Raw genomic sequence first — 16733 nt, 5'->3', positions numbered from 1 at the left:
CTCAGAATACAGAAAACACTACTATTCTTGGCTCTTCTATCACAAATTCTAAGATGAAACGGTCACTTCCCTGCAAGGTTCCAATCATTTCCGTCCTAGCAGACAGTTTTTTGCTTGCCAGTGAGAATCAATCCAGAATAGTAGTATTTTCCATTTCTTTCTCCACTTTTTGAAAGATAAGTTGTTTTGAAGACAAGCCAAGAAATCACTAGCTGCTATGCTTTTGACAAAAAGAGAGTTCTATTAGGTACCTGGATAATTTGAGTCCTCAATTTCAAGATTGTAATCTATTTTCCAAATTGTTCATCTCTCATTTCAGGACAAGTGATCTGTAAGTGGGACAAATATAGGCATACATTCTGATGATAATATTATATTAGTTTCAGCCTCCTTTGATTTTCACTCAAATGATTTCTACTTGTCCTTTTTAGTTTCTGGATTTTCTCATGTGAGTATGCTTTCTTAAAATACAATGCCACTTCTCATCCTCCTCACCCCTGACAAACCTACTCTATTGAATAAGATTTATCTATCTAAGCCATACTGCAGGCATAAGTTCTCTCCTAATAAGTCTTAGTGATGCCTCTGAAGTTAAATTTATTTGTGTTAGACCCTCTAATTCATTTTGTTATTATATTTTGTATATTAAAAATTATTGCTTATCATTTTTAGATGTCATTTCCTATGAATTTCTGAGCATCTTTACTGTTAATTTTTCCCTTATATTGTTGTTACTATATATTATGGGTGATAAATAAACAATTTCCTCCCTCCCTCTTTTTTTTTGTTCCAATTTGATTTTTAAGACTCCAAATAACCACTTTTTTTAAAAAATCCAACACTTGTTAGATGCACTTCATCTCTGCCTAAGAGCCTATCATTTATATTTTAAGGCATGGTCCAGAAATGCAAAATCTGTTTCTCCGAAAGAATCTTCTTAACCAACTGTTCACTTCCCAAATCTGCCTTTCTGTTCTGAATAACTTGGTCCTCAATGGGTAGCAATGATGAAAATGTCACCTATGTGTCTAAAGACTTCAGTTTTTTATGTAAGATTTCATAATTCTTAGCAATGCATTCTAAATTCCTTCTGGCAATATGGCCCATGTGCCTAAGTGAATTGCAGAATGGACAATAGTTATCATATGTGACAAGCCTTAAAATGTCTTTTATTACATTCTGGATACTCTTTCTGGAAAGATACCCAAACCTCTATATCTAAGGTTATCTTGTTACCTTTTAGTTATTTGGAATAGTCATTAGTAACCTGTACCCAAATTTTAGCCAGAGCATTAGGTGTCATGTAAATGGGCAGCAGGAACCATGTGACTGAATTGACATGATGGCTTTTTATTGTAAACTAAACTAGAGTAGATTTCCTTATTTCAAAGAAATACTCCCTAATCTATGTGGGATATAGGTTCCTTTAACTAAGAACTCATTAAAATTGTTCCAAAGGGACAGAGAAGGCCTTGAGAGAACATTCTTTATCATTGGTGATTTTTAATTAAAATCTAGATCAATGGTGTCAAACTTTAAAAAAAAAAAAAAAAAAAAAAAAAAAAAAAAAAAGGATCCCAGGAGGGCCATATATTGATTTAGAAATGACTAATGAACATTATCTATGTTATGTTGCATTTTTATTTATTTTGTTAAACATTTCCCAATTCCCTAAAAACTGAAGCCTTTAGACACATAGGTGACATTTTCATCATTGCTACCCATTGAGGACCAAGTTGAGGACCAGTATAGGATGAATTTGGGAGTTTTGTGGGCTGTGAACATGATACCTCTGATCTAGATAACCATTTGCCCAGAATATTCTAGAAGATATTCCTGTTTATATGTGGTCAGATTAACTATCATCTAATAATATTCCTTCCATTCTGAGATTCAGTTATTCTCTGCGGCTAAAGTCAGCTTCATCAAAGGTGTCTGACTCATGTCCTGTGGGCTGCAAAACTCGCTAGTATTATTTGAACTGAATTAAAATTAATTGAGAAATATTTAACAAAATAAATTAAAACACAACATAAGTGGTATTAACTTGTACTTTGCTTAGTCAATGTACTGCAGCAGAAATCTGTTTCTATTTGAGTGTGATATCACTGAACTAAAAATCTTCTTGACTTGCTATCTATAAAAAAAAAAAAAAAGCTAATTGACTACATTTCTTTTTTCTAGATAAGAGCCAAAAAAATGAACATGGGTAAACTGTCTTTTATAGGAAGCCTGAATTCTAATTATCTGAATTTGGATTATTTTAGGATAAGAAAAGTTCATGTTGTAATGTACAAATCCCATCTCTTACTTCTCAAACCCAATCTGTACCAATGATATCAAATGCAATTTCTAGCCTTGCTGAACACTTCCACTTTTCCCAAAACATCTCTTTTCTATTTCCTGACCCTCAACTCTACTTTCAAGGAATCTCCTTAAGTAGAAATTACTGGATTTACTGGACTTCAAACTTCTTACTCATTCACATCCTGTGAGGGAAGGAGGAAAGAAATAAATCTGGATCCTGGAATGTATGACGATCTTCCCTTTTTATAGTGACAAATTTTGACAAACATCAGTCTTAAAAATTAATGAAAACAACTGATTTCAACACTAGGAAATATCTAATTTGAATAAAGTCATTGTCATTCTACAAATGTAGAAACTGAGGTAGAACAAGATAAAAGTGCCTTGCCCATGAGCATACAATTAGGAAATGCCTCCAAGCTGAGACATAAGCTAAGTAAGGTCTACTGAAACCCAGATCAGTATGTTTTCTCTTACAACATGCTATCTTAAGTGATACTGTTAGATTTAGGAGACAATGATAGTATTAGGGAGAGAATAGGATGGTGTTATGGTTAGGCAAACATGTAGGTACCCAAATTTCTGACTTTGTCCTAAATAAAGCCATAATTTAATCAACCCACAAGTATTTATTAAGTATCTACCAGACACTTAGCTTACTATCTTTCTAAAGCCTTGTCTAAAATTTGTGTATGGGGAATTGTATGATATGGCAGTGAAGGATTTATTCAGTCATTTCAATGATGTCTTACTCTTTTTGATGCTATTTGGGATTTTCTTAGTAAAGATAGTATTGAGGTTTGCCATTTTTTTCTCCAGCTCATTTCACAGATGAGAAACTGAGGCAAATAGGGTTAAGTGACTTACTCAGGGTCACATAGCTAATAAGTATCTGAGGATAAATTTGAACCCATGAAAATGAGTCTTCCTGACTCTAGGCTGGGACTCTATCCACTGTACCACTTAGCTACCCTTGATGAAAGTGTTGTGCTTTGACAGAGTAATATATCTTGTGGAGATTCAGTTTCCAGAGCAATTTGTGAGAACATCTATGTTATTCTGAATAGGAAGCATGTGCATGTATTTGAATTACCTTAGATTGTTAGCACATCCATGTTTATTGTGAAAGTCTACCTGACATTTGCTTACCATTTTCCATTTCTACCAGGTTTGGGAGGAGTGGTCACCTCAATGGAAACCCAAGGAAGTAGAGAACTTGCTACAGGTTGAATTGAATGAAGAGAGAGATATAGAGGCTAGTGTCACTCCCTTTCTAAGATCCACTGTCAGTTTTTTAAGAATGGCCATTTAGGGGATTATTTCAGTCATCTCCAAGCACAAGTCCTTTAGCACTGAGCCATAAGATCTAAAACCACACATGGGTATGGTCCTTGTTACATTTTACAAAATCTGCATAGCACAACTTTGGCCTATAATGGAAAAATAATTCCTTCTACTTATTAAACACAACTCTTAATGGTATACAGGAAATCATGGATCTTTGCATTATTGAAGTGCTGAGCATTCAAAATAAACACTTAAGCCCACATCCTTTGTTAAATTCCTAAGAATTTTATGACGTATAGACCTATGACAAGGTCATTCATTTAAAATACTAACTAGTGTGTAAAATCAAACAAGCACTTTGCTATTTGACATATAGATAATCTTTAGTATTTAACTGGTTTATAAATATTTATGAACTTAAAGCAATGAGATGGAACTAAATAGTCAAGATTTTGGTCTTATTTTAATAGGGAAAATGCTCCAAATCTGTAATCATCTTCCCTAATCTTTTTATTTGGCTTCTTTATGATGGAAAGTAAAAGGAGATAGTACAATGAACTATGAAGATTTCTTTAAAGCTCCTGATATAAAATATATCTGCTGAGATTTTTGCGTTGGTTTTAAAACCTTTTTTTGGCAATACTTGCACATATATAAAATTATATATGCATAAATGCCATTTTATATTATCTTAAAAGCTTCTTGCTGCTTAAGAATACATACTGGATGCAAAACATTTTTGAGGTAGACTCCAAATGATAAAAGACAGTGAAATAAAACACAAGAGGACTGAGTATTGAGACATAAGATAGAACATGCAATTTCTGCAATTTTTAAAGGGGTATGGAATTCATGCATGGTCAATGTCTTTAGTTAAATGAGGTAAGTCAACTTACTGGTGTTTTGCAATGAGGTCTGGGAGAAATTGGAAAAACCGTCTGAGATTGAGAGGAAAGATAATTCAATAAATACACAAATTTAAATACACAATGTATATTTTGTTTTAATAAAAGGCAATGGAAAAGCCAAGTGATCTCCTGGAAGTACTTACTCCTTTAATGTTAATCACAGCTCCAGGTGGTCCAGGAGGCCCTGGAGGACCAGGCAAACCAGGTGGTCCCTAAGGAATAAAAGAAAAAGAAGCTGATTCTTCAAAAATCTCCAGGAAAGGAAGGGGATTTCTAAAAAAGAAAAATAACAAACAAAAAAAAAGGGAGATATTGCTGAAAGAACCAAGACTGAGTGACCTATGACCTAAAACTAGACTTAGTTTTGGGAGATTTGAGATACTATATCTAGACTTTTGCAATAACCTCTGAATTGTTTTCCCTGCCCCTAGTCTCTCTTCTCTCCATCTTATCTTCCATACAGCTGAAAAAATCAACAATCCTAAAGCAAAAGTCTGGCTATAGCATTCTTTTGCTCAAGTAGCATTAATAGCTCCCTGTTTCCTGTAAGATAGGATTATGGAATTATAGACCTAGAGCTGAAAGAAACCTCAGAGGACGTTTAGTCCATCCTCATCATTTGTAAAATAAGGAAACTGAGACTCAGAATCTTGTTACACAGATAATAAGTGGCAGAAGTGATATTTAAACCATAATAATTTGATTTCAAATCTGACTTATTGATAGAATACAAACTTCTCTTTCTGGTATTTAAAGCCTTCACCATCTGTCCCTAACCTATATTTTTTTAAAGCCTTCATTATCTATCTTCAGCCTTGCTTTGTAGTCTGATTTCACGTTAATCATCTTTTCTGCTCACATGCATGACATTTAATTTCCCTTCCTCTTCTATACCTTTGCACAAGTTGTTCTGTCCTTAATATCTGGAATGATCTTCCTTTTCACTTCTGCTTTTTGGAATTGTTATTTCAGTTCAATCCAAGAGAAAGCATTTAATCAAGACAATTCAAGTATTGCCACCTCCAAGACACCTTTTTGGATCCTTTCAGTTTTTTGTGGTCTTCCCTCACTATGAAATTTATTTGTATTTACTTTGTATATATCTTGCAATCATTTATCTATGTTCACATTGTTTCCCTTCGGTAGAATGTAAAGTCCTTTAGGGAAGGAGGTGTTAAAATGCATTAGTATCTCTAGTGCATTTCTTGTTACTTAATGCTTTTTGAATGGCCAACATGGAAATGTTTTACATAACTTCACCTTTATAATGGGTAAAACATTTCTTATCTTCTCAGTGAATGAGGGAGGGCCTTAAAGGAGAAAGAGGATTTTGGAACTCAACATTTTTAAAAATGAAGGTTTGCTGAATGATTGATAAATGATGGTTCCTTGGTACTAGTAACTATTCAAGTTGCTAGGCTTCGAATGGTTCAAACTTGGCTAGCTGAAATGTTTTTGGTTCTGTGTATTTTCAAATTAAATGTGAACAGTTACAAATCTGCCCAGAACAAAATTACAAACTGTAGGTTTTCATTTTTGGGAAAAAATAGGCATTTGAAATATAAAATTTATGTGCAACAAATTTCACTGAAATCTGTTAAAATAATTTAAAATACAGAATAAACTTCACTGAAACCTGTTAAAGATGATGATTGAAAATATGGCTGTTGTAGAGTTAACAGTTTTTATTTTGTTACAAAAGCCCAGAAATTATTTGTTTCTTAAGTTTCATTGATGTTTCCCCCTTCTAATCACTCATTTGCCTCAAATCTTGGAATTTTTGACAAATAAATGATATTAATTCTAATATCTATCAATTTCCATGACAAGTATGGTGAAAATTATTTTTATAAGGTCCACATTTATTTTGCTTTTTTATGACTACCTAAGAGGATTGCACTGACAAGAATAAATGAAGAAAAGAGAGAAAATAAAGATAATTTCTGGTGTAGGATTCCCTAAAGAGGAATGGAACTTTTACCTAATGGTTTCTGGGGACTTTTCCAGTCAGGGTATGGGTGTGTCTGGATGGGGGAAGGAGAGAAAAGAAGCTGAAAAATGCATTGAGCAACAGTGACCTTGGGCTCCTGGAAACACAGCCTAGTGACCCAGCATCATGAGAATTTTCTGTATTTGTATGTGGATATGTTTTCACATGCACAACATGAGGAGGACGGCAAAGGAAGGAAACAAGGGAAGAGTATAATAGTGACCTACCAACCCTGGAAAGATTGATACCTTTGCCAACATGGGAATTTTCTGAGTATTTTGTTTTTGTTTTTCTAATGTTTCTTGTTTTTTGTTTTTGTTTTTGCACAGTATCTGTCTGATTATTTCTTATTTAAAGATCTCTGTGCAAGAAAAATAATTTTAAAATGCATGTGATCAATTTAATCAAATTATATGAGAATTATTTTTGTAGATGAATTAACTCAAAATAACTTCCCAACATATAGAATTAGACTATCAGAGTCCTTCAGAGAAGAAGGCTGGCCTTGCAAATGATAAACTCATGCTTACCAGGGTCAGTCAAAAGAAGCACAGCTAGCAGCATTAAATAGTGCTTGTATGAGGTAGGATTCAAACTCAGGTCTTTCTGATTCTAAATCCCATACTATCCACTGCACCCATCTAGCTGCCTGGGTAGGAGAAGGCAAGAAGTAGGAAGAAGGTGTTTTCATAAGTATTTAGGGCCCTTAATGTTTTATTCTGCTGCTAGTTTGCTAGAGCAAAGATATCTAAAGATATGGATCTATATCCATAGTCTCCAGGGGACCATAGTTTGATCCAAAGGGCTGAGTTATGAATCAAAGAGGGGAAGACTGAGTCACATCCTCCTTCCTTCTCCTCCCCCTCCCCCCAACCCTCCACTCAGTAGTGGAATTGTCTCCAACATTAAGTATACCACTTCCTTCCAAAATCTTCCCAATCATTTACCTACCATATTTGACTTTTCATGGCAACAGAGCAAGGACACTTAAGGGCAGGAAGCCTGCCTATGCTGCTTCTCAGACATAAACAGACCCTTTATAAAAAGTATAATTAAATAATGAAGTCCAAGGCAGGAAGTGTTGGATGATAGAAAAAAGGAGATGTGAGTTCTAATTCCAGCTGTGGAACTACCTGTATGCTCTTAAATAAGTCAATTATTAACTGTTAGGGTCTTAATGACTTCATCTCTATAGTGAAGGAGTTGCTCATGTGGCTAATTAAACTCAGTTGAGTGATAATATCTATGAAATTAATAAATATATTTTATCTATTTTTATCTTAATTTAATTTTTCTAGAAACTTTGAAAAAAAACTATGACTCCTCACAAGATCCAATAAATTTGAATTTCAGAAAACCCATTCAGTCTATTAATCCTGGTCTACTGTTATCACTGAGGATATTATCAAATAAATTAGGCAAAATGTTAAGAACTTTGAGGTCTAAATTCTTATTAAAGAACATAATCTATGAATTATATTTAAAATATAACTCCAAAATTTGCTGAACAATTATCTGGCTATAAAGAAAAATGTTAGCCAGATTTTTAAACTCAAAATAGAGTTCAATTAATATGTCTATAAGGAAATAAAGGTACTTAGTAAGGTATGGGACAATTTCAATTACTTCCTGGGTAGAAGTTCAAGATGGAGAAGCAGTTTAGAATAGTGGAAAGCTCATTGGGTTTGAAGTTTGATGACCTGGCTCTGCTGCTTTCTGGTCATTTGACCTGGAATAAATCATTTCATCTGTAAGTCTCAGTTTCCTTCCCTATAAAATTAGAGATTTGGTTTAGATGATTTCTATGCTCCTTCATGCTCCTAAATTCATGAAAGTAGGAAAGAGCAAATGAGTTCAGAATTATAAAATAATCATTTGCAAATAAACCTAACTTAATACCAAAGATTTAGGACTAGAATGAAACCGAGAGATCATTAAGGCCAACCCCTTTTATTTCAGAGATGAGAAAAGAGACCCAGAAAAATTAATTGGCTTAGCCTAGGTCATATAGATAGTAAGTAGAAGATCTGGGATTTGAATTTATGTCCTCTGACTTCCATTCAAGAAGTCCACTAGACTATTAGGCCTTACATTCTTTATAGCGTTGCTTCATACACCAATTATGATCAAAATATCAGTTTACTATTTATATTATTAAGTTAAACACTTTCTGCACAAATTTACTAGAAAAGAATCACAGAATACTAGAACTAAAAAGGATCCTGGAATTTGTTTTGATTAATATTCTAAATTTTAGTAGAAATCTATGGAATCAGAGGTATTCTTTATTTTATACATCATTAATCAATTAAGCATTGTGTGCTAGATACAAATCAAAAATGAGATTGTCCTGCCCTCAAGGAATTTACATTCTTTTTTTTCCTCAAAAGTATTTTATTTTTCCAAATACACATAAAGATAGTTTTCAACTTTCATTTTTTGTTAGATTTTGTGTTCCAAATTTTTCTTCCTCCTTCCCTTACTTCTCCCCTCTTCAAGACAATAAGCCAGTACAATATAGGTGAAATAGGTGTAATGTTTTTAAAGACATTTCCATATTTCTCATACTGTGCAAGAAAAATCAGCCCAAAAGGAAGAAAACTACAAGAAAGAAAAAGCAAGCAAGCAACTAATGAAAAAGTAAAAATACTATGCTTCAATCCACGTTGTCAAAAATTTTACATTCTGTTAAGAAGAGGTTAATATACACAAAGTAGGCAAGTAAATGTAGTATGATGAAGCTGTAGTGCAGAGAATTAAAATCACTCAGCAGATATCACTGGTATATTAATGACAGAGTCAAGACTCAGACAAGCATTTATGACTGGAGTTACTAAGTATTCTCAAAAAATATCAAATATGTTGTAGTTACTTAGAATAGAGTAAAATTCACTTTTAATGGCATTCACTAACTACTGTTTCAAATTGGTTCAGAGTATTATCATATGCTGCTGCATATTATCCCAGATAGAGCTAATTCCCTGAATGGAAATGTCCTAACTTCAGGAAACTTGGGAGGATAATGGAATGGCAGGAATCAGAAGGACAAAGAGCTGGTGATTTTTTTTTACCAGAACCAGCAGAGGGCAGAAAAGAGCTACCTGAATCAGGGTACACATGAAAGCCAACCATGTTCTTAATGGGGACAAACTCTTGACTGGGACCATGGTAAAGCAGAAGTCAGGAGACTAGTGATGCTAGGAGTCTGGATAGCTAGCACAAAGTGCAATATTGCTCTGAGTCATCAAAGCCAAGAGGAAAAAGCCAACCAAGGAGGGAAATTTGGCCCAGGAACAGGCAGAAGCAATGGGAATAAGTTGTCGAGTGGATAGTATAATCAGAACTGACAAAATTTCTGCAGGTGGTCTCTTGTCACCAGCCACTGTGATCTTTAAAAAGATATCTCCCTGCTGGCTCCTGATGCAAAGCCAGGTCCTGACAGGTAGTAAATAGAGCACTTTTTACTGATCTAAAATGATTATTTATGGTTAGAATACAAATCAAGTTAAAGACTGTCAAAACTAAACCAGTGAGTTATGGCTTGTAGCAAAAAATAAAAAAAAAAATAATAATTTTACAAAACTAAGTTATAAACCATCAAAGGTATTGGAGTCAGGAGACTATTTTGGCGTCAACAAATACAGGCATCAGGATTTGGAGGTGAAAAGAATCAGATTATCAAGTTAAATCTAGAAACATAGGAATCATAGGAATCAAGAGAAGTTGGAGAATCACAGAAGCTCAAGAGCTACTGATTTGGAATTTGGTAGAGTACAAGAAATCAAGTCATAAGTAGATAGGAGACTACCTAGAAACCTTTATTCCTTGGTTGTAACTGGTGGTATATATGCCACCAGGAACATTGTACCCACTCACAATCTGAGATTAGTTTTGCCAAATTATTACTTTTTTACTCTTTTGTTACAAGTCATTGCTTTCTGGATAGGGAAAGGATATTTTTTCACAAATGAAACTAATGTAAAATTAAAATATATTGATATAAATTTAAATTTTTTAAATATTTGTGGAATAAATGTTACTGAATACAAGCATCTAGCTTCAAACAAATGGTCCTAAATCAGTTGCATGCAAACTAATTACATATCAAGTTTAAAAAAAGTGTTTGAATGGCAGGAGTATGAAGTATTGTTCAAAAACCTTAATAATATAGTACCTACTATGTGCCAGGCACTGTGCTAAACATTTTGCAAATATTATCTCATTTTTTCCTTACTATAACCTTGGGAGGGAGGTGCTATTACTATATCCATTTTACAGATGAGGAAACTGAGGCAACCAGGTTAAAGGATTTGCCCAGGATCACAGTAAATGTCTGAGACTAGATTTGAACTCAGAAAAATGAGTCTTCTTGACTCCAGGTCCAAAGTAGGATGACCAGAATGGTAATGATCTCAAAACCATTCCATTCTAAGATCAATTGAGTGAAATGGATGTTTAGATTGGAAAAGACAAAATTTAGATGGAACATTATACTCACATTAAAGGATTTACTTAAAAAAAAAAAAAACTAAGGGCAGCTAGATGACACAGTGGATAGAGTACTGACCTTGAAGTCAGGAGGACCTGAGTTCAAATCTGACCTCAGACACTTAATACTTTCTAGCTGTGTGACCCTGGGCAAGTCACTTAACCCCAATTGCCTCAGCAAAAATTAATTAATTTAAAAGCTAGTCATTTAAAGGACAGTCCTGTTAAAGGTTAAGTTGGTTTTGCTTGATCTCAAAGGTCAGCATTAATAGATGAAAGATGTTTAAAGATAGGTAAAAGCTCAACATTATTATGAACTTTCTACCAATTAGAGCTTCTCCAAAATTGAATAAGTTGTGTGAAGACCCATCAATAGCAATCTTCAAGGAGAGGATGAATGACCACTTTTCCTGCATATCCGAAGAGGAATTCCTGTTCATTTAATGGTTGGATTGGATGGTTTCTGACACTCATTTCACCTCTGAGATTATATAATTAAAACCTTAACTATTTCTTAGGTTGGGAATGTCTTTCTACCTCCAGTTCTATCCAATGTTCTTTAAGTCAGTGTCATGCAAAATTCATGAGGAGCTTCCCAACAAATTGCCCTCTGTTCCATCTCCACCTTTGGTTCTCATAGATGGACAAAAGAGTTAATTATGAGAAATAATTGGGATTAATGGAACTAATGTGCCTCTATTATTTAATGAAAGTAATGCAACAAGAGAGATATGGGCTAGATAATGAACTCTATAATTACATATACTGGGATTTAGACACTAGTTTTATGCTTTCTGTAAGCTATACCCCTGCAAGTCTGTCTTCAGGTCTAGCTAAATCTCTTAAGAAGAGGGATGGTGCCAGATTCCCACTATATTGTGTGCACCTTTTAAACTTTCTTTAAAGCTTGTCAACTTGAGCCATCAAGAGAATACTCAGCAACTTGAATTTTCTGTAGATCACCAGGTAGGATAAGATGCTAAGGTCTCTTCTTGAATTAAATCAACAAGCACAAGTCCATTGTGCTGGCAACATTGTTTGAATGCTAAAAAGACTGTTTTATGGAAAACTCACTTAGGGCAAACACTCACAGGTGCTTAGAAAAAGCAATACAAGAACATTCTCAAGGTCTTTCTTAAGAACTTTAGAATTGATTGCATGATATGGGAATGCTGAAACAGTACTAGCCAGCATGGCACGCCCTCATCAAAGAAGGTGCTGTGCTTTATAAGCAAAACAGAATTGAATTAGCTCAGAAAAAAACATGAAATGCACAAAGTTAGAGAATCCACCCCAAATGTTCCTAAGGACTATTTGTGTCCCACCTGTGGCAGAGCATTCTGAACATTCTGATCAGCCACAGTCAGACTCATTAACTGGACTTTAACATACTGATGATATTTTGGTCCTCATGGTTGTATTGTTGGTACAACAACAATAGCAATCTTTAGGCAAAGCATCTGACTGATAATAGTTCCTCTCTCTTTACAGTCTTTAATTCCTTTTTTTTTTTTTTCATGTTGTCTCTCTTTGATTGTATTTGGACTTACTTTTCTAACAAAGGATTTTTCAGCTCACCTTCAGACATTTCTACTTGGTTCCCTATCTTTATTTTAATCTTCTTAGCATTTTGGAATTTTGCCTTTATTTTTCTGACCATTAAAAAAAAAAAAAAAACCTGCCTTCCCTCTCAGCAGCATTGACTCCTTAGAGAATCTAGTGGCTGCTATTCCAGTAACTGGTTCATGGACATATGTTGACTTTCCACCCAGACCATCTTACCATCTGCCTGACATTACCATCTTACTTGTCTTCATCTGGATCAGCACCTACCTTCTATCTGTTGCTGTGCACACAGTAATTAAATGAATAGTATACTTATTTCTTAAAAGGGTGTATTAGATGAACGGCTGATTGGATAAAAAAAAAAAACATCCCTGTATTCTTTAAGCCAACTTCCTCTTCTGGATGTGATTATCCAATATGCTATATATGCTCCTACTAAAAATATAAGCTTCTTGAAGACAGGGTCTGTCTCGCTTTGGTATCTATAGCGTTTAGCATGGTTCCTGGCACATAGTGTTTAATATTTTTTTTCATTTATTCATAGATTCTGCTGCTTGGGCCACTAGGGATTTCCTCCCTAAAATATTGGATGTGCCTAGAGGCATTTCACCTCTCTATCTCCAGCTTTGACTCTATTGTTGAGGGAAAAAATTGGTTTTTCAAATACATATGAAGTGAATGCTTTTCAAGCCTTCTTTTAATTTTTACAGAATCATATTCCTTAGCCACAAAGATTAATGAATGATTATTTTTCAAATAAGAACCACAAACATGACATTTAAGAACAAATTTGCTAATAATTATTTCCATTTGAGAGCTATCACATCAAGTTTGGTCTTATATCTAAGAACTATTAAAAATATTTCAGTCACACAATGCCATAAAGAAGTTATGACTTCCATCATGTCTGAAAATAGTGCTATGATGAACTTTCCTGATTAATCTATTCTCTAAAGTTCACTATATCTCAACAAAGTCTTAGAACAGCATTTTGTTAAGTACTTATTAATAACTAAGTCTAGGAAATTAAAAAAAAACTTTTGTATTTAGTCCTATAACAAAAATTTTCAGTCAAATCCTCTTTTATATGAAAGGGAAACAAGACCTAGGAAAATTAATCTTTACTCAGCATCCCTAACAACTGAAACATCCTAGAAGTCTGATACAGTTCATAGTGCAAATTAAATGTATACTAAGGGAAAGCAGAGGGAAGCTATTCTCAGTTTGGGTTTTTAAAAAAGTATATTAGGTGAAGTAATGGGGGCTTTGCTATTAGAAAAATCTATCTTTGAATATCACTGTTGCTTTTACTCCCTCCAAAAAAATAGGGAGTCATGGGTTTCTCTGTTTTGAAATAAATTCAATGGACCCATTTCTCTTCAGACAATTTATTAGCTGCATCATCCTGGGCAAGTCATTTAATCCTGCTTGCCTCAGTTTTCCCATCTATAAAAAGAGCTGGAGAAGGAAATGGAAAACTATTCCAGGATCTTTGCCAAGAAAACTCCAAATGGGGTCATGAAGAGTCACAACAACAAACTTTAAAGTGCCACAGGAAATGCTAACTGGCTAGAACTCAGACAACTTTCCTTAAGTTGTGGGGACTTGTCCAGTAACACACAGTTAGTAAGTGTCAGGTTGGATTTGAACTCAGGAAGGTGATTCCAAGCCAATGCTCTATCCACTGCACCATTTAGAATTCAAAGAGACTATATTGAGAAGGGGTATTTGATGGAATACAATTTTGGAGGAGAGAGAGAAAGATGAAAACAGAAGCAAGATCATTGATTTCAAGTTGGAACATACTCCAAAAATCATCTGAAGAACAACTCTTTCATTTTTACAGATGATGAAGCTGAGACCCAAAGAACTCAAATGATTTGTCTAAGTTTACACAGAAAGTAAATGATCCAGCTGCTATTCAAACTCAAATTCTCTAACTCTGGATCTAGTACTTTTCCACTTCTCAGCCTTAGAAAGAGAAAGATACATTTTCTCTGAGACAGGCAGAAATAAAGACAGTCTTGATGTTGCTGTGGAAATATTTTGAAGAGAAATGGAAGATTAATGGGGGAAATTTATCTCTTAAAATTTCAACCTTCTAGGTAGGATAGTAAGCTGTCCATTAAAGGTAAGGCAGGAAGGAAAAATTAGTGCCTGAGGAGTATAGAATAAGTTTGTGAGAATTAGTATTGAGGGAATAAGCTAGAAAATGAAAAAAAGATGAATAAAGGCATTGACAAAAAGCAATAAGGATCTAATTGAACTGGCATATCTTGTCTTTGACACAGAGTTCTAGTTCCATAAAAATTGACTCAATGAGGCAAAGTTTTATCACATAAAAAATAGCAAACAGAGGTACTTACTAATAGCACTGTTCCACGTTCTCCTTTAGTGCCTTTTAGTCCATTTAAACCAGGCCTTCCCTGAAATTTTGAAAAACAGGCTTTTAGCATATATTTTTATTTTAATTATATCTATATTCACAATAATTTTCACAGATTTCAGTTTGTGAAATATTAATACTTACTGGTCGCCCTGGGAAACCTAATTCTCCCTTATGTCCAGGTGGTCCTTTGGGGCCCTGTGGTCAAAGTAAAAGGCATTATTGGTTGATAATAGAACTTGCATTCTGTGACACATTACTCACCTACAGAAACTAATCCTGACATTTTACTTGCAGACAAATATGAGCATTTATAAAGAAGGAAAAAACCCACTAACCTCTTAAAAGTTAGCATGTATAGAAAAGACAAACTATAAAGGATTGTCTTTGAGGGGACAGAGGAGAAAGGGAGCTAACAAGAAAGGAAATAATGAAGATAAATGGAAAATGTGAGCATATTTTTGGGACATGAAATCCATTTCCAACACAGACATGACACACACACACATACACACACACAAAGTTATTGAGTAAGTTTTCATGATTAATAAGTTTGACTTCTGGTCCTCAAAACAGTAGAGTATGAGATGGTAGTATTGACAATTCTCATTTAATTTAAAAGTTTTAAGCAGATAAATAAAAAATATGATTGTTTTGACCTTGATTTCCTTAATATTAAGAATGCTTGAGTATAGAAACCTGCTTCATTAAGGCTCAGTAAGTCTTCTATCACTTTTAATTTTAGACAAACTGCTTAAAACACAAAAAGTTTAAGTGTCTTGCACATAGTCATATAGTTAGAATATATAGTGATAGGATTAGGGCTTGCTGACTCTAAAGCTAGTCCTCCATTTACTATGCCATGCTGCCTCTGTGAAATGTAAATTACTCAATACCTATTCTGAGATTACACTTATTTAGACTATTCATAAATTTATTACATTGAAAAATCATACATAATTCATGAAAGATGAGCCAGTCTACTCATGATCAATGCTCAGAATACAAATCACAATTATGTAAAAAGCTAGTTTAAACAGACAGATGCAATCTGAGGAGGAAAATTTCCAAGACAAAACAAGCAGTTAGTGGATAAATGTGGAGGCCAAAATTGGGCAAAAATCTTTGTTCTAGATGTACAAGCAAATTCTCAGAATCACATTAAAGCTTCTCATTTTGGTCAGAATCATAAAACTTAAATCTAAATTATAGTCTAAATCATCATAGAAGAGGGAAGGTGCAACAGTTAAGAGTTTTAGTTTTCTGTAGTTTGAGCACCTGAGGAACTTCTCACCTTCTGAAGGATTTACCTGGGTGACAGTGTCAATGGCTTGGGCTAGATACTAAGAGAAAGAATGGAGTTAATCGGTTCCTCCAAGTTGCCATGTGGTGAACATCACCTCATCCAAGTTCCAATAAAATGAAAGTAGATTAGTATTTGGAATATGAGCATGTGGACAAATTTTTTTAAAAAAGGAACTATTTCTAGAATGGACCTGTTTCCTTGGATGCTTTGTCATCAACACAAAATCAGCATGTTTAAATTCAAATTAATCTGCTTCTCTACACCATTCATTGTCTCCAAATTGATGCTCCCCCAACTCACTTCTCATTCTGTTTTTAGAGAAAAGATAAAGTTAGTGTATTCCTTATCTCTCCTACAATTTTGGAAGCTTTTAGAAGGCAGACACTAGTGTTATTTCTCTTTTTATATCTCTTAGAAACCTAGAACAATGCTCTTCAGAGAGTTTGGGACTTACTATGTTATGACTTGATTTGCTTTGAATTAACTTGAAGTAAG

The 16733-nt window shown here is 34.2% G+C and overlaps 1 protein-coding gene across 3 annotated transcripts in view; it reads right to left on the bottom strand.

Annotated features, from left to right (window-relative positions):
- COL15A1 (collagen type XV alpha 1 chain) overlaps nt 1-16733 on the bottom strand; it is a 195569-nt gene that overhangs the window by 39307 nt on the left and 139529 nt on the right. For all 3 annotated transcript variants that reach the window (XM_031945530.1, XM_031945528.1, XM_031945529.1), the window contains exons 24-27: nt 15077-15130; nt 14913-14972; nt 4646-4714; nt 4491-4532 (exon numbers count right to left, since the gene is read on the bottom strand). In XM_031945530.1, coding sequence (XP_031801390.1) covers nt 4491-4532; nt 4646-4714; nt 14913-14972; nt 15077-15130 — 225 coding nt within the window. The remainder of the gene's footprint in view (nt 1-4490; nt 4533-4645; nt 4715-14912; nt 14973-15076; nt 15131-16733) is intronic.

The sequence above is a fragment of the Sarcophilus harrisii genome, chromosome 1 (genome assembly GCF_902635505.1).
Source record: "Sarcophilus harrisii chromosome 1, mSarHar1.11, whole genome shotgun sequence".
NCBI lineage: Eukaryota > Metazoa > Chordata > Mammalia > Dasyuromorphia > Dasyuridae > Sarcophilus > Sarcophilus harrisii.
This window is presented reverse-complemented; position numbering and strand designations above follow the sequence as displayed.